At 38.7% G+C, this 22,005-nt stretch overlaps 1 protein-coding gene across 6 annotated transcripts in view; it reads right to left on the bottom strand.

Annotated features, from left to right (window-relative positions):
- Nucleotides 1-7,151, bottom strand: part of LOC140336579 (regulator of G-protein signaling 8-like) — a 40,045-nt gene extending 32,894 nt beyond the window's left edge. For 2 of the 6 annotated variants that reach the window (XM_072419788.1, XM_072419790.1), the window contains exon 1: nt 6,821-7,149. In XM_072419788.1, the coding sequence (XP_072275889.1) occupies nt 6,821-6,948 (128 nt within the window). In that variant the 5' untranslated portion in view covers nt 6,949-7,149. Of the gene's footprint in view, nt 1-6,820 lie in introns of all 6 variants that reach the window. The other 4 variants (XM_072419786.1, XM_072419787.1, XM_072419792.1 and 1 more) reach the window with 4 other exon arrangements.
- Between the last annotated feature and the right edge of the window lie 14,854 nt (nt 7,152-22,005).

Raw genomic sequence — 22,005 nt, 5'->3', positions numbered from 1 at the left:
TGGCTATATAGGCCACCAGATACACAAAATAAAAAAACTAAAATTCAAAGTTGTGATGCTCTCCCCTGCCCTTGTGCTTCTGTCCAAATAAATTGCAAACAAACAAGCATTCTCAATCAATATTAACCTTAAAAAACACCATAATTTCCCCCCTCCTAATGACATTAATAGTCTTTGTATTTAAGCTACGTACACACGGCAGATTTTTATCGCCCGATAATCGGCATCGGCCAATTATCGGGCGAAAATCTTCCGTGTGTACAGTTGGTGTCGTCCATCGTCCGGACGACCGACCTGCCGGATCCACGGACGATGGACGACAGCCGATCGTAATGAAAGGGAAGGGGAGAGCGCGCAGCAGGGTGCCGCTCCGTCGCTCTACCCCCTCCCCTCTCCATAGAGCATGAACGGTGCTGTATGTACAGCATCGTTCATGCATCTTGCAGCCCCTTGTCGTTGGAAAGGATCGTGAAAGATCCTTTCCAACCACAAAAATTGCAAGTGTGTACGCAGCTTTAGAATCCCAAATGTATACACCCATTCTATAACAGAAACTGCTGCTGATAAATGAATAGGGATTATATGACTTGCCAGTGGAAGTACAGCACATGAAAATAAATTGATTAAAACACAAAAGTGAATCCCTCACATAAAAGATCTGAGTGTATAGAATTTACCAGTAATAATTCTAGCATTAAAATCAAACTGATGACAGTATCTAATTAAGCCTTCAACATACTGCAAAATCTCTGCAAGCACTAATGAGCATGCTCACTGCTGACATTACCCAGTTATGTTTAACACTTATATTGCCTGATCAGAGGTAGTTAAAATTTGAATAATTTGGCTTCACATGACTGTCTGAGTAGATCTACATTTGTAGTAATACTAACAATTGCAATATTATTACTATATAAAATAATAAATAAAATGATGAAAATGTATTGGATGGGATTTCTGATATGGGCTATTGGAAGCCTATAAAGGAATGAGTGCATGGAGGATGCAGCACCCGTCACTGTCCCCCTGATGACTAATATCTCAGGCTGAGAAGGATGGTCACAGTTTAGGAAACTACATTAAAAAAAGAACTTAGGCAAAGCTGGATTATCTATTTTTGTAATATTAATGAAAAGCGATATAAAAAGAATTGTTGCAGAGCTTTTTATACCGCAGAAATGAGGGAATGATGTTAGGCTATATCAGGCTTTCAATAAGCTAAATATCTCTATTCACCCAGCTATCTTGTCCTATCCGTGTCTGCTCTCTGCACAGATGGCCACAGATAAGGGTCCTGGTAGCAGAAGGAGATTTGTGATTTCACAGCTTCGCCCCTCAAATCTAATAATCTCTTTCCATTAACCAGAGCAATGAGGATTTTCGTTGCACCCCCTGCAACATGCATCATGTGGGACATGGCATTTCCAGTGCAGATGCTTTATAAAATCTTAAATACACAAATCAAAAGACACAGATTTGCCGTTAATGATCTGCAGTCAATAATGGCTCCACAAGCCATAAATGAATTCTTGAATAAACTAGTAAACATATAAAGTAAAGTAAATCTGGATAGTCCACAAAACCAAATGGGTAGGAGCCCAGGACTTATGAATGTTCAAGGGCTTGGCTACAACTTTTAGGCCCCTGCCACATACAACAGGGGTAACCCAATTAGTCACATAGCTTTCACTGGTCACCTGCAGGATGTTGGCATCTTATTGGGTAGGGCTATGCCAATTTATGCAATGCTAGTAAGTTCCATTTTTACTATTTCATACCTTTTTAATTTTAACTAAAGGGATGTAAAACGGGTGGGGGGGTTGTTTGCTGAAGCTGCTAGTGTATGTCACGGCAAAAAAAAAACAACAGTACATTTCTATATATTGACCTTCATGCACATTTTACTAAGCTTTATGCCATTAAGACCTTTCAGTACAAATAAATACCTGTTGATTTTCAAAAAATGCACTACTCCTTATTTCTGCTGTGGTCTGACAACACATAGGGCCTGATTTATTAAAGCTCTCCAAGGCTGGAGAGGATATAGTTTTATCAGTGAAGCTGGGCGATCCAGTAAACCTGAAATTGATTTTTGCAAAGTCATTTGCTAGCAAATGTTTTGAATCCTGGACCAGATCCATTCCAGGTTTGTTGCATCACCTAGCTATACTGTTGAAAGTGTATAGACATTTTGTGGACTGAATGTAGTTGGTTTTACTCAGTGTCCTATGCGAACTTCACAACCACTTCACTCTCATTCTTATGTAGTGCTATGTACACACATGTACTGTTCTGTGTACATGCAGAGGGGATTGGGGAGGACAAGTGGCACCCAGTCACACTCTCCTGCATGGGAATGCACAGCGGTAAACCCCACATGGTCATCAAGGGAAAGCAGTACAGATCCAGGAGTTTTGTCAGAGATGATCATTATTATTTATCTTGGGCAAAAATTTTTCTTGGGCAAAAAATCATCTAATGTGTATACCTAGCCTAAGGCTAGGTACACACCTGCAATGTTTATCGTCTGAAAATGAATGATCAACGATTATTAACAATTTTTATGAAGGATCGTATAGTGCTCGATTCTGTACATGCTGTATTGATACGATGGTTCAAAGATCATGTACACGTGCTAGATGCGATCGTTTGAACTATACAGGAAGTGACTTGTACCTGGGGGAGTGACGTACGTGTACCAGAGGAAAATATATATATATATATATATATATATATATATATATATATAAACACACACACACACACAAGTTATGCATATATATATATATCGTTGTGCACTTTTTTTGTTAACGATTATTGGACGAATGGGCGTTAGTCGTTCGTTTCCAACGATAATTATTGCACGTGTGTATGCAGCGTAAGAACTAGGAGAACTGTTTGTGATACCATAGAAAGATAACAGCAATTATCTGTAAGATAACAGCTGAGATAATGTTATAAAAATAATTGGAAAATAATAAGAAAGCTAATAAAAACTGTGCTCCTGACAGAAGCACTCCAATCAAGAACTTTGATTGCAGCACGGTGGCTCAGGGGTTAGCACTCTGGCCTTTGCAGGGCTAGGTCCTAGGTTCGAGTCCCAGCCAGGACACTATCTGCATGGAGTTTGCAGGTTCTCCCCGTGTCTGCGTGGGTTTCCTCCCACATCCCAAAAAAAACATGCAGTTAGGTTAAATGGCTTCCCCCTAAATTGATCTTAGACTATATTAATGACATATGACCATGGTAGGGACAATAGATTGTAAGCTCCTTTGAGGGACAGTTAGTGACACGACTATGGACTTTGTACAGCGCTGCGTAATATGATGGCACTATATAAATACTGTATAATAATAACATATTTTTTTGTAGCCAAAGAAAAAATTACCCTTATGAACTCAGGGAGTGAAATGTGAGCCATTTTAAATGTATTTAAACTACAAATTGAAAAGTCCTGTCTTTAAGCAGACACTACAATATGTCTGCCATGATAGTTAGACAGAAAAGCTCCTTCTGTGAGCAGTTCTTGTCCTGGTTGTTCTTTGATAATAAGGATGTGTGACTTTCCTGACTTTAGGAATAAGCTCTGCCCACCTTTTGGTTCTTTGCCCAATTAGAGCGTCACAGTGATTATTAATGGCTTTCTTATTGAACAGAGTATTCCAGCATGGGCAGGGCTCAGCTCTGAAATTAGGAAAAAGAAAAAAGGAAAAACAGAATTTAAAATCGTGACTTACCTAGCATTTCCAATCAACAATATTTATATAGAACTCCTAACAGTGCTTCACTTATAACATTTACTTCTAAAAGTCCTAAATGACTGACAGACTCAATTTAAATCACTACGGCCAAATGTTTTTGTAGGTTTTTATAGATTTTGAAAGAGTAATTAATTTTCTCATCTATTCTATATCTGTTACAGCAAGAAAATATAATGGCCTGACATTGTTTCTAACCTTCTCCATTTACTGAATAAATAGGGTTTTATGGCAGTGTTCCGACTGAAGAAATATTCGGTCCCAGCAGGAAATAAGGGGAAATCTCAGCTTTTTGGTCACTCTACTATATACTATTTATAAAGCAGTGGATAAGACACTCACTGACACATTTCCTGGTGGCGAATCTTTCAGGTCATTGGGCCTGATTTATGAAAGCTCTCCAAGGCTGGATTGGATCTGCTCCGGGATTCTAAACATTTGATAGCAAATGGCAGATTATTTTGAAAAATTCCATTCCAGGTTTGCTGCATCACCCAGCTTCACTGGTAAAAGTGTATCCTCTCCAGTCTTGGAGTGCTTTACTAAATTTAAGCCAATGTTTTTCGATGGCAGTAATTTATTCTCCACCAGGGAATGTTTGAAGGAATATAAGATTCACTGCTTTATAAATAGACCCTTATGTCTTTAGATGCTAAAAAAACTATAACCAATAACCTGCCTAAAAAGGCAATGACCTTTCTGGAAATAGCTGACAAATTTACTTTTTAAGCCAAAATTTTTTATCCCAAGGTAAAGCCAAGTTTCTGATGTCTTGCAAAAACATGCTTGGTGAGACAATAAAAGAGTGCACACTTCAATGATCATTCTGAAAAGCGATTGCATGGTGAATGACTCATAGCTTCACTTCTGACCCCCTTTTAATCTCAATTATTAGCTTTATCTTTGAAGGAAGAAATAGAATTCACACTGTTTTCTATGAAAGCCCGTTAAAGTTGGAGTCTTTAAGAGGGAATGCTTTAAACGGGACAAATGAAATACTATATTGGCAGCTAGGGCCTAATTTATACTTTTTATTCATTACATTTACTTTTTATACATTTCATTAACTACTTTGTGCCATCCCCCACCTTTCTACACACAATTATTTTTCATCATTGATGATTATCCCCCACATGCCTACACAGGATACATACACTGTTTCATATAATCATGAAGAAATAATAACATACGGAGAGCACTAAACATTGGTTAACAGTATTGAAAATAAAATTGCTCAAATATTTGGAACAACAAGAATGTGTTGGCAGAATGCAAATAGACCTCTTCCTAATTCTTTTCGCACTCAAAAATGACAAGAAAAGTTCTGCTTGTAGCTTGGCTGCAAATATTAATTTCCTATATGCCTATTCTTCCTTTTTCTTTTAATATTGTTGTGTTTAAATAAAAATATATATGATTTTTTTAATAAATTCCTTAATCTGTATTTTGTAATATATTCCATGAGTTAAGCCTTAATGTCACTTATGATACCCATGCAGTGCATGGTGGTCAAATCAAGTTAAAATTGAAATCTAAACATGACTTTTTAGAAAGCACATTCATTTATGCGTTAATCAATTGTCAGTCCTCCACACAATAATGATTGATGAAAATTGTTGACTGATTCTTGTGTCAGAAAATTTTTAGCATGCCTGTGGTCAGTTTTGGACCTCTGCTGGCCAATCTTTGGTGCAATGCCAACTTGTCACTTTAGATTTTTCATCCAGCAGGATTTTGTGCTTGCAGGGTAATAAGAGCTCATTAATCGTGCAATACAGGTATATGTGTCTATATACCAATCTGTCGAAACCATGAACATCAATCATTCGGTAAACATCTTTCATCAAATGTCTCTTGATAGCTCATGATATCATTGCAGAATAACAACACTTTTACATCTATATTCTCGAACTTTCATCATCACATGATTCTGAACTACCACTCTCATTCCTACATTGGAATTGACATGCAAAATTACAATTTACTGCCCATAAAAGACCATATGAAATAAATGAAGATCACATCTCCAATATGATGCAAGATGCAGATAGCGACATTGTAATTCATAGCTAAATTTGTGGTTGTGTTATGCAGATTTTAAATTCAAAGATAGGATCAAAACTGCTTCTCTTTAAGGTGATCTGTGGGTAAATCTAACCGCAGTACATAATGAATGACAAAAAGTGCATTCCTCTGTCAACACTTCAATACATCAACATCAGCATCATCCTTGTGGGAGACATGTAAAGTATTTATACCGTGCAGGACTAACACAGCCTTAATCAATTGCTTCAACTTCGCTGGTGCTGCAGCAAGTGCCTTCCCAGCATTCATAAGAGACTGCTTTTGTCTCCTGTGTCTAATCAATGTCCTCTCATTTTCCAAGTCTGGATCAAAGATCAGGATTTTACAAATTTAACACGGTCTCCAGACATGGCTATTATCACTTCTACTAACAAATGGCAGTACTCCGAGCTCAGTTATACTTTTTGTTCCAGTTTGATATAGACAACCACAGAGTATGATAATGTCATGAGTCAAGGAGGGAATGTGGCAGAGCATCCTTTGATAGAGGCATTGTTTGAGAACAAGCTCTTCCCAGCTTGGTTACATATTTCACTGCCTGCTTCCGCCTGGGTGAAACAGGTCTTATGGCTGTCGTTGTTTACACAGCTCATCGGAGTCCCCTTTAAAAAGGAATGTATTTAACCTAGGAAGGGTTAGGATACATGAAAAGAAATAATAATGGATGTCAGTTGCCTAAAATGTTAGGGTAATGGTTGTTCAAGTCACATTTTGCTTACGGTGTGGATGAAGATTTTTCACCTTCTATGCAGGATGCAAATAATATAGCTTTTAATTAATACGCCCATCCTGAATTACATCAACCAGCACTGCTGTAGCATCAATGTTTCATTTACAACACATCATTTACAATGATTGCTACAGATTTGGGAGTCATGGCTTCATGGAGACAGAGGGAAATATGTATGTAAGGTGAGGGTTAAGACAACACAGGACAAGAAAAATGAGTAGGGGCTCTAGAGAAAGGTAAATCTTACCCCAGGTTAGACCCACATGCCTGGGGCAGTTTTTCTGTTCCGTTACCCCCCAAAGCAGCATCCATTTCATCTGTGGTACGTGTCGGACAGCTCAGGCTGAGAGAACGGAGCTTGGTGCTTTGATGCATTATCCAGAGAGGACAGACCCCCGCCTGACAAATAATCCCCCCTACACCAAGCCTCCTGTCCTCCTTTGTATGACAGCTCAGTTTCAGCTTTGGTAATCCCCCCTAGGCGTCTGGTCAAGCAATGTAACACATGTGGGAGCTGCTTGCATCTACTACCAGAGCCCTGCCATTCCTTGTATTCACTGATGCTAAGGAGAACTATCCTGACTGCATGGGTACCAAAACACTAATAGTCACATGATGCCTGATCCAGTCATAACCTCTCCTCCTCCAATACCCCTATTAACTGTGTGTGCTCAGCCCCATCCTCTGCAGTGGATGATGGAGATCAGGGATCATCACAACATTAACAATCTCCGGCCCACCCCTGCACATGCACAGTAAAATCAAAAACAATTTTTCTGCATTTTTTGGTATGCATGGTTTTATACTAAGTCCGAACTCCAGTTCTACATGAATATTTTTGAAAATGACTGATAAATACTTGAAGTTACCAGCTATATGTCCATGCTCAACACCAGCAAAGGACAAAGTGCTATAAACTTTAGGAACTAGTTAATACATTTTTAAGCATATGTATACCTGTTTATTAAAATCTCATATAAACATTATTATTCTGATTTTTAAAAGGTGTTTTTATCATTCTAAAATTCAATTTTAAAGTTTGCATGATCAGGCAGGTCATTATTGCAGAAAGGGACAGGTGATGTCTCTTCTGCAGCAATGGCATGACTTATTAAAGACTGGAGAGGCTACACCTTCATCAGTGAAGCTGGGTAATCCTGCAAACTTGGAATGGATTTGGTCAAGGATTCAAAATATATAACAAATAGAAATTGACTTTGAAGAAATCCATTTCAGGTTTGATGGATCACCCAGCTTCACTGATAAAAATAAATCCTCTACAGCCTTGGAGAGTTTAGAAAATCAGGCCCAATGTGTTTTACCTGCATGATTGCTCTGGGTTTCTGAAATCAAAGCTGAGCTGCACATGCCAGGGAAACCAGACAATCCAGGCTTCTCTTGCATGCAGGTAGGCAGTAAATAGCTGCAAAGAAGCTGCAAGTAATCATCAAAAACAATGAGATGTAACAAAGGTGAGCAAAATGTAAAAAAAATATATGTTTAATCATTACACAAAATGGCAACTGATAAACACAAACTAAATATCATTTAGTTACGGAATACATTCAGGAAAAAACACATTACCTTTACTAAGCTAGTATTTGTGTTTGGGTACTGAATTTCACTGTTTTGCTACAATTAATTTGACACCTCATTTCATTTGTTTATAGCCTGCAAGGGAATTCCAGAACAACGTATTGCATATCTGACTGTCTGAGGTCCCCAAACCCAAGGCCGTGCCGTTGTTATTTCACAGTCATATGGCAGGGACAGGTGACCAAAGGTACAAACAGTTTTAGATAGGTGTTACAAGTACAGACACCGGGGGAATTACAAAACATAGTCAGTTTTTCTTTTGGGACTGTGGTATTGCACAATCATTATCGTATTAAAGTCTGCCAAACTCCGACAGTCACACTGACTACATATATACTTAAACGTGGCTCCACAAGCAGACACTCTACGATTGCACACATAATCATGAATTAAAGAAAGGTGCCAAATATTAAAACCACACTGAAGGGATCCAATATTTTTATAGCCTCCTTACAGGAAATTATGAACATTGTCCTTGTGATAACGATGATTAATATGACTTATTACACAAAGTACCAAGTTTCCCACTGTCCTGAGCACAGTAAACTGTATTTATTTACACAATAATGTTACAGTTATGTAATGTTCAAACCTTTGTTAAAATCACATAAAAATTACTTCCGAGGTCAATAGAAGGTGGTGGATAATAATAGGGTTATGTAACTGCTAATAACTTTGGGGTTAGGGCTAATAACTTTGGAATATGCTAGATGTGCCCTGGTAGTGCCTGTACATTTACCCATAAATGCTGCTATCTAGTTAAGTTTAGACAGGTGTTAAAGTTGTCGTCCGGTTACCGTTTCCTCATGGCCAGTGAATTATGTCCATTTTCAGGACAGTAAATATAGTGTCCTACCTGCGACCCTGCCTAGGAATTTATTGGTGGTACGTAGCACCCTCTGTCTCCCACTGGTAAATTCTTAAATGCTGGTTGGGACTGCTAAGTGGCCAAGTTGCCATCCCTTAATTTGTCCAAGCACGGAGGACTGCTGTACTTTGCTACAGAAGAGGACATTTGCTGCTATTTGCTGATTCTCCCCATCCCCTCCAATGTTGGCTTCCAGAGCAACCCAAGAACTCCAAAACCAAGATTGAAATTTGGCACATTTCCAAATGATAATTGGTTCCCCCCTTCCAATTCCTGACTGCCTAATACATTGATTGACCAATAATAAGACGTGGCAAAATTTTAAATTAGAGTAAGTGGAAATTGTGGTCCCTGGGGTGCTCTGGATGTTAAATGAGGATAGGAGGGCAGGAACATGCCAATGTCACCTAACACAGCAAAGAGTCTGTGCAGAGTCTCATTTGTTAGGTACTTAAAGTTCTGATACTATTTTCCTATCTTACTCTAAAGAGTGTTTATATTACCTCATTACAAACTTTGCTTTAGATTATGGGTGTTGTCAACCTGAGCAACCACATTTGTTTTAATATCTAAGCAAAATGTAAGAGGAAAGAATCCAGACATCTCATCCAAGTTATAATAGAAGCCAAAAGTTTGATGCAGAGGGGTAAGGTAGAGTGCATCAGGATAGTGGTGGTAAGAGAATAGTTGGCTGTCTGTGTAGCAGTGGCAAATGAATCGCCTTTATAGTGGTAGCAAATAAATAAGTGCAGGTTGGGGTGGTGGCAGCAAATAAGTGGATGTCAGTGCAGTCATGGGCTTTTGAACAGTGGTAGCTAGGGTGTCATAGAAAAGTATGCATTGATGAACAGTCGTGGTATAAAAAAATGTACATAGACAATAGTGCATATCGGTGCAGTAGCAGTGAGTGTGTAAATGCTTGTTGGATCAAGGGTGGCAAGGGGGGTAGTGGACCTTGGAGTAGTGGTGGTGAGGGGGGTAGTGGACCTTGGAGCAGTGGTGGCGAGGGGGATAGTGGACCTTAGAGCAGTGGTGGCGAGGGGAGTAGTGGACCTTAGAACAGTGGTGATGAGGGGGGTAGTGGACCTTAAAGCAGTGGTGGCGAGGGGGGTAGTGGACCTTGGAGCAGTGGTGGGGAGCGGGGTAGTGGACATTAGAGCAGTGTTGGCCAGGGGGATTCATGACATTAGAGCAGTGTTGGCCAGGGGGATTCATGAACAAGTGCGGATAGTGGACCTTAGAGCAGTGGTGGCGAGGGGGGTAGTGGACCTGGGAGCAGTGGTGGCGAGGGGGGTAGTGGACCTTAGAGCAGTGGTGACGAGGGGGGTAGTGGACCTTAAAGCAGTGGTGGCGAGGGGGGTAGTGGACCTTAGAGCAGTGGTGGGGAGCGGGGTAGTGGACATTAGAGCAGTGTTGGCCAGGGGGATTCATGAACAAGTGCTCACCGATGCAGTGGCAGTGAGCAGTTAAATGCGCATTGTTAGTATGACACCCCAAAGTAACAATGTCTTTACCCCAGTCTCTCATCTAAAGCTTTCATGTGCTGCAATATCCTACTACTAAACCTTTCCCTAACTTCTCTCATTACATTGTTTTAATATAGGAGGCCTCTTAGTAGCCTTCATAGACCGGCAATTATATCGCTACTCATTACCACATCTTCCACTCTTTACTGTGCAAAAGCAGCCGCCTTCAAGTAATGGGCATAAAAAGATGAGGACATATGCAAAGTTCAATTCGCATGAACAGCCCAGGGTGGAGACATTACTCCTCCATAAATACAGCTTTGGAAATGAGCGTTACCAACCTGGAGCAGGATGTGTTTTAATGAGAAGTGAAAATAGGAAAAACAGAAATCTAATGCACCCACCACATCTGTGAGCTGCAACATATCACAGTCTTGCTTTGGGGTTTACATACAATTTTAATTCATAACTACCAATTGTATAATTAGTGCTGCTTGATGTAACAATTTGTAACCTGTTTCAAAAAACATTAGTCCATGTTGAAGGCATTTTTCACAATGCATTGGTTTATCATTAGTGACCAAGGCCAGCTAGGGTTGCCATCATATCAGTACAATACACTAGGATGGAAAATGTCATTGTTGAAGTTTAGTGCTTTAATAACCAGTAAATGATCTCAAAGTAATCTGTTCTATGTTATCCTCAGATAGCTGGAGTCTCATTTCATAGTAAATGTCTATTGGTTCCTAGCAGTAAAAGGATTGTGATAAGTCTGTGTAAAGCCTTCTACTGGAATAAACGTTTTTATTTTCTTGTGACCCTTGAAGTGTTTATCATGAATTAACAGTATTTTGGTACTGTGCCAATATAAATGGGTAAAGGGTGCCAGAGATATCTCATGATCATCTCCAGATGAGTCCTGTTTTGTGGTTTCTATTATTGCATTGTGTGTATTGCAGACCATCAGGTTAAACCCAAGAAGGACTTCTCTTGGGAAGAAATTCAATGAACTGGCTTGGATATTATAAATGATTACTATAGTTTTCATACTTGCAAGTCATAAAGCAACTACTTTTGCTCTTTTGCTTGCTGTTGTGCCCTTACTGCTATGCTTTCAGTAACTAAAAAGTGGCTCTGGCGTCAATCCTAGCGTCACTGAACCAGAAGCCCAGTGCTGGTTGCTAGGGGTGCCACAACAAACATTGGAGCACAGCAATCAGGCTCACAAAGCTATTTGGCTGAACTGCCAGGTGTACAAATGCTTCCAGTCAAAACTGACGGTACAAGAAGCAGCCTATGAGTTTGATGTTAGTAGAATTTCCAGATTTGACTGCTGGTGTTAGCTCCCAAACAACACCTTACAATGATGGCAAAGTGGGATCTGTGCAAAGCCACATTAAAAGACAAAACTGACAAAAGTCTATACCTTGCATGCTGATTTAACATGGCAATCCAGGGACTAAAAGTTTCAGAAGCAGTTGGTAATGCTAAATGCAATATAATACTTATATCACCTACAGTGAACAGAATCCCTAATACAGTGGTACCCCGGTATAAGTCCGCTTTGGAATAAGTCCTTTTTGGACAGGAAAAATTTTGCTTGGTATACAACTTTTTTGCTAGAACTTGTATGTACTGACGCTCGTGGGCAGTCGTGGTTTTGTCTTGAGAGAGGTAAATAAGGGTAGCATGCGGTGGGTCAAAATGAGTCAAAATGAGTCAAAACACCGCATGCTACCCTTATTTACGTCTCTCAAGACAAAACCACGACTGCCCACGAGCGTCAGTACACCAGTTGCCACCATTCAGTGAGCAAACCCGCACTCTAACTCTCTAGGAAATACATAACATCTCCTCGTCCCTTCTCAGCACCATCCTAGTAGGCACTTGACTCTTCTCAGCAAGGTAGACTGAGGTTAAATTTTCATTTATTTTATCTAATTGCTTTTGTATTTATGTATTTTAATATTAGGCAGCGTTTAAATTATTTTATACAGCCCCATCAATGTATAATATGCCAATAACAATAGGTTTTTTTTTTCATGGGAATGGATTAATCATTTTCCTTTTATTTCTTATGAGAAAAATTTGTTTGGTGTAAGTCCTGTTTGGTATAAGTCCAAGGATCTGGAACAGGTGAAGGACTTATACCAAGGTACCACTGTATTTTAAATAAAAAATGAGCATGCATTATCAAGTTTAGAGTTCTGGGAATGAGGGCATTTTTGGGGATGGGAGCAGTCTAATTCTATCATGCATGATTGAATACCAATCCTGGTGCAATAATAAATAAGTGATACCATGGTGCCATCTTTCCTCCCACAGCCGTCAGACTGGTCAATAAAGGAGCAGAAACACACTAAAAAGTCTTCAACCCTGCTCCTCTCAGGAAGACAGATCCAGGTAATTATGCTTGCTGTATGTAATCAGTAGTTACACTTTGGAAATACATATTTGCATTTGATTTTGTTTTTATACTTTTGTGCAGTTTACCTTAAAATGGGTTTAAAAAACTTGCTAGCATGTCCTAAATTGAAGACGTACAATGATTATTTTTAAACACAAAAATGTATTTGGCAAACTGTATGGAAATTTAAGCAATACGTAATCTGTACTGACTTGAAAGAACCATTCAAATGAAATATCATAGTTTTCTTCAAGTTACAAACTGCTACTGAGATAAGGGGAATATGTGAGGTTAAAATGAAGTTTCCACCAGATTTCTTCTTGTCTAACTTTTTCCAAAATCACACATTTTGTTTTACTTCTGTATTCCCCACCTAGAACAGGACCAACATTTTTTTCCCCACGCTTTTTTGGATACATGTAATGCATATCATAAGGTTGTAGGTACCTAAATTGCAGGATTTTATTCCCACATAGCTTCTTGAAATTGTGTATATGTCATGTGCGCAAGATTACTTAATGTAATTGGTGGGCCAGCTCAGCTAGGCAAAAATAGGACCAGACAGAGTAAAAAAAGCTGGCGGTATGGTACAGTATATCCAGAAGAAGAGGGACAGGATAGAAAACATCAGTGCAGGAATTACTGATCTTGTGAGTATGCATTCCCCAGGTCAATGAACCTCAGAGGTGAGGAACAAATAGGTTGATATTTGTTGCTTTTCCTTTGTTCCTCTTTAAAGCAGAACTAAAGTTCCACTTGTGGCCAGGCAGGGCTTTATTGCAGGAAGGGACAGGCAAGGTTCCTTCTGCAAAAAAACATACTTACCTGTCTAATTGCTCCCTTCAATTGTCAAAATGGCTGAGTTGCACATCCACAGCTCAGAGTAGGAAGCCAGGATACCTGGCGTATCCCCGCTTCCCATGGGGAAAGCCGGGAAGCCATGCTAAACTACATCATAGTGACAAATCGAAAAAAGAAAGAGAAGAAGGTAGAAAATTGAAGTTTCCATAACGAAACAGGGACAGGTGAGTAAAAAGGTTTAGTTCCACTTTAATATGACTTGAGAACACCTTAGTATTTGAAGAGAATATATATCCAAGAAGAAAACCGCAGCTTACAAGTTATTAGATGTGATGGCTACATTAGTTTTTATTTTTATATTTTTTTTTACATGAATCTCTTAGTAAAATATTTCCTGTTCTAGGGTGGTAACACTAATTAACTATTATGTATCAGGACAACAGAAACCTAACAGATGCTGATCCTGCTGATTGTTTGCTGCTTTGACTTCTCATGCTGCAATGGCAGCCCACATATTTCATTTATAACAGATGCCCTTTAAAAAAATGAATGAAAAAATGTATAAACATGCTTAGTGTGTAAAAGATTTTTTTAACAGTAAAAAACAGTTCTCCCTGTACTCGCTTAGCTATCCATTAAGAGGGACTGTATACCTGCAGTGCCCAAAATATCTACCAATGACATCTATTCTGCATTGAAGCTTGGCATACAGCCCAGAATAAAGCATAATAAAATTCTAAAGATCCATTAAATCTGAGATTCATGCTGTATGCAGAGAATACTTCCGTGTCCTGGGGAGAGTGCATAATTACGTGAAATCTGCTTCTCACAGAAGCTCGGATAAGCTGCGGTGTAAGGTTTATGGCATTGATAAAGTTAATCAGAGGTTTTACTAAAAGGATATTCTATTATTAACACCATGAATGATCGCCCTTTGCATACAGAGGTATGAAATTAGTCTTTATGCATGTTTTTTGAATTGTGATATATTTAGAAACATTGCATTTTCAGACACTGAAAACAACATAAAACTGTAGTTCTACCCAAAGTGATATACTACTTTGGAGGAGGGGGGTCTTGTCCATAACATTTAGGGCAAAGGAAATTAAACCTAAGAGAACCTAAATGGACCATTTAGGGCTATGTAATAGGAGTGGTAATTACCTTGCCCCTCAACGACATTCAGATACTTACCACTTCTGAGCTGGTGCATGCTAAATGGTCAATAAAAAACAGGTAAGAATGCTGAAATGGGATGGTGGAATGTCCATAAAGTGGTCAGTGACCCACTTCCCACCCTCCTCTATCGCTAGCAAAATGTTGTTTTTAAAAAATGAGCGGCAATTCCCCTTTCAATTGATATTCCATTATATGCCACAACCCAGGTTTTACATACAAACACAGAAGTTTTACATATAAACACAGAGTGAGGGTGCATACAAGCAATCCTCGGGGACATTTAGGGCATTTCAAATAATTTCAATTACCACATACTTTATATAAAACAATAAAATGCTGATTTAATAAAAATTACAAAATAAAATACATATAAAACCACATTAGTCATTGTATTATATATTATACATTAGATCTACTAGATATATTATATATTAGATCTCAATTATATCGATGTTAAATTCAGCTTCTATGCGTTTCGCAGAGCATAGTCTGCTTCATCAGGAACATCTATAGGAACATCTATAATAGCCTACAATATAACCTATAATTGCAAAACAGCTTTTAAAATTTCACACATTTTGCATAACCCTAGAAACAATATATAAAAATGTATGTATCATATTTATAAACATGTATCTCACCATTACTCACATCTATACAATGGCTGCAAAACATCACATCGGAGCTACCATAGCAATGTTCCTTTTACTAAGTTAGCTGCTGGAGTATAGTAGACAAAGCGGGTACGTGTATCATTAATAGCAGTGGTGAGATATATTTTCAATCCATTATTTTGCCCTAAAATGATAAAGCCCTGGTTGTTTAAATCTTACATATTTCTAGCTCGCATCTTTTTTTTCAGAAATAAAGCTTTATTGAAATAACAAATAACAGTAAAAGTAAAATCATGTTACAGTTGCATAAAATCATGTTACAGTTGCATAAAATATTTACATATTATCAAGTACGGTTACAATGAAAAAAATTAATTGATGTCAATATTTATAAAACATATTTAGGTCTCCCCAAAAAATGTTTTCCAATTCTGTAAAGTACAAAATAAACATAGCAAAGCAATAAAACAGCATGAACAAATCACCTTAAAAAGGGTGAACAGTAATATAGAGGTAAATTGGTTGAAATGTTATAAAATATGCGGTTTTCAGTTTACCCTTGTACCTTTGAGATAGTAAAAGAGGGGATATTGTGCAGAAGGAGGTATTTGTGTCTTACAGGAAGTCAAACTCTTTTTTCAGTACAGAAACCAGAACAAACTATGGATTGTCAATAAACAGCTTTCGTATTCTTGGGAGTCATGAAAATTCCAACAAGAAGCCCAAGTGGTGTAGTATTTTGTTATTGTGTCTCGGGATGAATAGATCATTTCCTCCACTTCTGCAATAAGATCAATTTGGGTGAACGACTCACATATGGTCGGCCTAGTTGTTGATTTCCACAATTTCGGGATCAACAGTTTGGCAACATTCAAAACATGAAGTAGAAGTGATTTTTTATATTTTTGTGGTGTGCTATGTGCGTGGTGTAGCAGAATTTGCTCAGGGGTTGTAATATTATAATCCCCTGTAATTTTTGGTAGTAAATTGATAACTTCATCCCAGAAGGGTTGAATGTTTGGGCAGCTCCACCACATGTGAAAGAAAGAACCTTAGCAGATTGGCATCTCAAACACTTTGAATCATTTTGAGGGTGTATTTTTTGTAGGTCTGGAGGCACTCTATACCATCCTGTACGTATTTTGAAAATATTTTCTTGTATGTTCACATTCTGTGAACCCTTGATCGTAATCCCCAAATCAGACTCCCATTGCTAGTGAAAACGGTCTGCTGGGGTATCCGGGGGTACCGAAAGTAATTTGTATATAAGTCATATGGTATGTCTTACTGGACCTAAGGAGTGGCATAGGACCACCTAGGTATAATTATGCCCTTGTTTGTCTTTGAATCTACCCCAACAAAAAAGTGTCCCGCCAGTAGTTTTCAATCCTCTCACCATGATTTAAGAAACTCATTAGACAAACCAAATGGGAATGCAGGGGTGACCATATTGGGGTGAGAGGGCCTGGAGAGGACGAGATATTAAATCTACGATTTGTCAGCATAAAAATCCTTAGGGAAGAGCCAATGAAAGGATGGGGCAAAAGCTCTGGGTCTAAACTCTTTCTTTGAATCCAAGGAACAGAACAGTGGTATCATGCAGTGTACCTGTTCTAAATGAACCCAGTCCTTAGACTGGGAGTTTGCACATTAGTCAACAATTCTGGCAAGGTGACAAGCCCAGTAGTATTTCCTGATATCTGGTAATCCTATGCCTCCACAGTTTTTTGGTGTTCCTAGAAGGGAAAATGCTATCCTTAGTGGTTTCTGTCCCCATAGAAATGTTCTGAAGAATGAGAATATAGATTTGAAAAAGGAGTCTGGTAAAAAGATTGGAATTGTTTTCACAATTGTTTTCAAATTTTTTCAATACAAAATCCTCGGCAGAACATTTATTTTCAAAATTGCCGCTCTTCCAAACCAGGAGAAGGCTAATTTATCCCAGCTTTTCAGATCTGCTGACAATTTTGTAAGAAGCCGGACAAAATTTAAGTTGTACAATTTAGAAACTGAAGTGGCTAGTTGTATTCCTATATATGTGAAAAGTTTTTATTTGCCTTGTGAATGGGAACTTTGCTTGACATTCTTTCACTTCTTGTAAGGACAGCGATATGTTAAGTGCAGTGGATTTCGAGTAACTGATTTTAAAATAGGAGAGGTATTGGAAAGATTGTCATGTGTGACATAGGGTAGGAATGGAGGACATGGGTTAAGTAAGTGTAAAAAGGATATCATCTGCAAATGCACTTATTTGTATTCCTTGTTACCTATACACACGCCTGAGATCTCACTATTCACTCTAAATTTTTTTAGAACCGGTTCTAGTTCTAAGACAAAGATCGAAGGTGACAGTGGGCATCCTTGTCTGGTGTCATTGTTAATAGAGACCGGTGTCGAAGAAGGCCATTTATTCTAACCTTAGCAGGGGGTTTAGAGTACAATAAAAGTATTCATGTCTGCATTTTGTGTAGAATACCTATGGAATCCAAGTTACCCGCCATATAATCCCATGCTAGCCTATCAAATGTTTTTTCAGCATCTGTAGAGAGGAAAGAACATCAGTGACTAGATTTCTGAACCCAGATCTCTGTGCCAGATTAGGAGCTTTGGTGGTAATGTCTCTAGATTCCCTTTCTGGGATGAATCCTACTTCATTCCAAATTTGTCAGATATGAAATGAGTGTGATAAGTCTGTCCGCCAAAATCTTTGCAAAAATCAACATTCTGTAACGAAATGGGCCTATAATTACTGCAGGAAGACCCATGTTTGCATTCTTTATGTATTACTGAAATGTGAGCTTCTAGGAATTCTGGAAGTGGCACAGTTGTCTACCTGGAGGCAAAGGCTTTATAATATTGAGTAGTTAAACCATCTGAACCTGGGCTTTTGCCTGGTTTGGATTGCTTTAGGGTCTGTTGAAGTTCCAGGTCTGATATCGGTCTTTTTATTAATACTGCATTTTTAGCTGATATTTTATTTGAGCTATAGTTGGCTAAAAAGGTCAGTATGGCCATTTGTCTGTCATTCAGTTCCCCTTCAGGTTGTTGGGGAGGGTTTGTGTTATATAGTTGAGTGTAGAATTGGTCGAAATTGGTCGACTGTCTCATCCGATATTAAGTATACTTGACCATGTTTATCTCTAATCTGTGCTATATTGTTTCGGGCCTGTTTCATTTTTAGGGCTCTAGCTAGATATCTACCACTTTTATTAGCATGTTAGTAAAAGAACTTTGGGGATAAGGTGTAAGCACGTTTAACTTGTGGAAAAAGTGTTTCTTTCAGCTTTTGTCTCAAATCCGTCAGTTCTGTTAAAGTTTTTTCTAGCTGTGTACGTTTATGAACTAACGTGTGGTGGGGTTAGCATTCAGTGCAAAGTATTCCTCCAATTTTGACCTAACTATCACTGCACTATCACCCAATAGTGATGAATTGAGTCTCCAGAACTTTTGTCTCTGGGAATCTTCTGGTAGAGAGATGGTGAATGTGATCGGGGCATGATCTGATGTGGTTATTGGTTTTTATGGACGCTTTGAAGAGGCTATTAGGATCTCTCTGGGATAGAAAAAAATAGTCCAAACCGAAATATCGATTATGGGAATTGGAAAAAATGTGTAGTCTTTAGTGTTTAAGAGTGTACGCCATGTGTCATGTAACATGAGAGTAGAAAGAGAGGTTTTGATGGAATGGAGTGCAGTGAAAGTTAAAGTAGCACTACCTGTAGAAGAGTCCAGCAGTGGGTTAAGGAGGACATTAAAATCACCTCCTAAGATAAGCCTTTAGCAAAGCCCTGTAGAGTTCTTGGAATTTTCTGAAAAGAAAGTGCTTGGCCTACAATTGAGCTATATATATTGGCAAGAGTGACTAAGTCAAGATTACCCCTAAAAGACATAACTGCCCTCAGCGTCAGTTATCTGCTCATCTAAATCAAAATGTACTTGTTTGGATAGTAGAAGAGAAACATCTTTGGATTTTGAGATAGGGCTAGTTGCGTGGTATGCAGTTGGGTATTTATTGGAAGTTAATTTCTGAATGCTTTGGTTTCTAAAGTGTGTCTCTTGGAGAAACACTATCTGTGATTTCTATCTACTAATCATACGCAAGGTTGAGGATTTTTTTTCTGGTGTAATAAGGCCTTTGGTATTCTGGGACAGAAACTTCCAAGACCTGTTTGTGTTTTTTTTGGGTGAATATATCAATTCAAATTGGTGAGAGAGACCATTGTGGAAACAACAAAGAGGAAAACTAATCCTCCTTCAAGAGAATTTTTTTATCGCTAATGTTGAAACAAAAATTAGTTTCTTATCAGAACAGGTTGACAGGTCAGTGTTTAATCAATCCCCTGTAGAAATCAGGAAATGTAGGAGAAAGACAAAATTCGGAGTGGGTGTGTATTGAACCGGATGTGGTCAGTCGAACAAACTAATGTCCAACTGTAGGTGGTGGATATGTGTGTGAATGACATCCCGGGGAAACTCAACAAACAAATTGAATTGGCTCTTTTATCATTATTTGGACCAAACCTATACCCTGTTTGTGAATCAAATTAGGATGCGTTTGAGAATGATCATACATATGTGAATGATGTACTTTTTCAGATCAAGTTTTGGAAATTAGCATACATATGGTATCAGTGACATGTCAACCTTCAATTCCAGAGCATGGATGGCTCACAATAATTATCTGGCACACTCTTCAGCATCACCAAATGGGCATATAAAACAAAAGCTTACTTAAAACATGAAATACTCATAATAGTTATGGCCCATGCTTGAGAAAAACAAAGAAACAATAAACTTTATCTGTACATCTCCTTTCCAGTCGAACCCCAATGAAAGGCTGCTAAAAATTAGCAGTATAAATGTATGGTGTGTATAAGTATTATTGGACAGGGTAAGTATTGGTCAGGAGATGCCTTATCATAGGGCCTCTGGGGAGAGGTGCTTAGATGAGGCACATCTCAATATGACATCAAACTAAACCAAATAAATGAAAAACAAGGAACAATTGAATTTGTTGTAATAATGGTCCCTTCTGGAAACAAAAATACTTATCAGGAATATAGAATTATCTTCTTGGACCTCTTCTGGGGCTCCGATTCCAATCTTGACTATTTTCTCTGAGGTCTGGTTCTTCTTCTTGTGGTGGGTGTCCTGGAGCAGGTATAAAGAACTCTGAGAACCATTCTGGTAGATCAACATCAGGTAGAAGCATTTGTTGGAGAAATCTTGGCAAGTCCCCAGGAGTACGAAGGTGATAAGATTTTCCATCACTATTGGTGGAAAGGCAGAACGGAAACCTCCAGCGATAGGGTATGCAGCGATCTCTCAAAACTTGGAGTAAGGGTCGAAGTGCTGTTTGTTGTTGGAGCGTAATGGAGGAAAGATCTTGATATAGACTAATTTCCGATCCATTATGTATAATATGATCTTTAGAACATGCTTGCCTCATTATTTCCTCCTTCAGGGGAAAGTTCAATAAACAGCACATGACATCCCTCGGTGGATCACCTTCTCTCCCTCTAGCACACAGAGCTCTGTGGACTCTTTCAATACAATTGGAGATTCAGTGGGCTGATCTAATAGGTCATTGAATATCAATTGTAAAGCCATAGCAAGTTGGTCTGGTTCTAATGTTTCTGGCAGGCCTCTGATGCAGGTATTCCTGCATCTGCCTCTGTTATCAAGATCCTCCACATGACAACGCATCGCAATAAATTGTGTTGAGTGTTGGCTCTTAGTTGTGCGTAGTTCTTGGATATCAGAGTCTCTGTTGGCGCAAGCTTGCTCTACAATAGTGAGTCTAGTAGCAATCGAACTAATGTATTCTTTTAAATCACAGATGGCTGCTGTTAGGGTGTTTTTGATATCAGAAGTTAATGCTTGGAGGTCTGTGCATTGGGGAAGATGACCTATGTAAGTCATCATTGGTTCAGTAGACAAGGAGGTAGATAATAGTGCGTGGGTTCCTCCTGCATCACCATCCTGATATAGAGGCAATCTTGTATTGTCTTGTGATGATGATTTATTTATGTCAGGTAAATTGCGACGCGGTTGGGAAGGTGGGTTGTTTCCGGAAGATTGATGTCAACCAATTTTCCCCATTTTAGTGAAAAAATATATAGCCGGAGTTCCCTCTGGTTGTCTATACCCCTTTAAAAATGCCATCATGATGATTTTTAGGCGAGTATAGTAATGCATAGGAAGAAGTGAGAGAGTTCTACCGCAAATTACCAATATGTAGGATATATTAACTTGGTAGATCTTAGATTTGTGACTCTGGCGTTACACTTCAGAAGTAATTACTGAGAAGTTGTAGTCTTGAGTAGTGTAGAGACAAGAGGGATTCTGGGCCTCCCCTGGATTAGCACATAAACACTGTGAACCTTCTTTGACAGCACAAGTTTTGAAAGCGGGCTGTGCGATCATGCAGATTAAAAGCACTTTCTATAATGTCCACATAGCAGGCTGTAGTAATCAGTTTATAGCAAATGAGGTAAAATC

The sequence above is a fragment of the Pyxicephalus adspersus genome, chromosome 8 (genome assembly GCF_032062135.1).
Source record: "Pyxicephalus adspersus chromosome 8, UCB_Pads_2.0, whole genome shotgun sequence".
NCBI lineage: Eukaryota > Metazoa > Chordata > Amphibia > Anura > Pyxicephalidae > Pyxicephalus > Pyxicephalus adspersus.
This window is presented reverse-complemented; position numbering and strand designations above follow the sequence as displayed.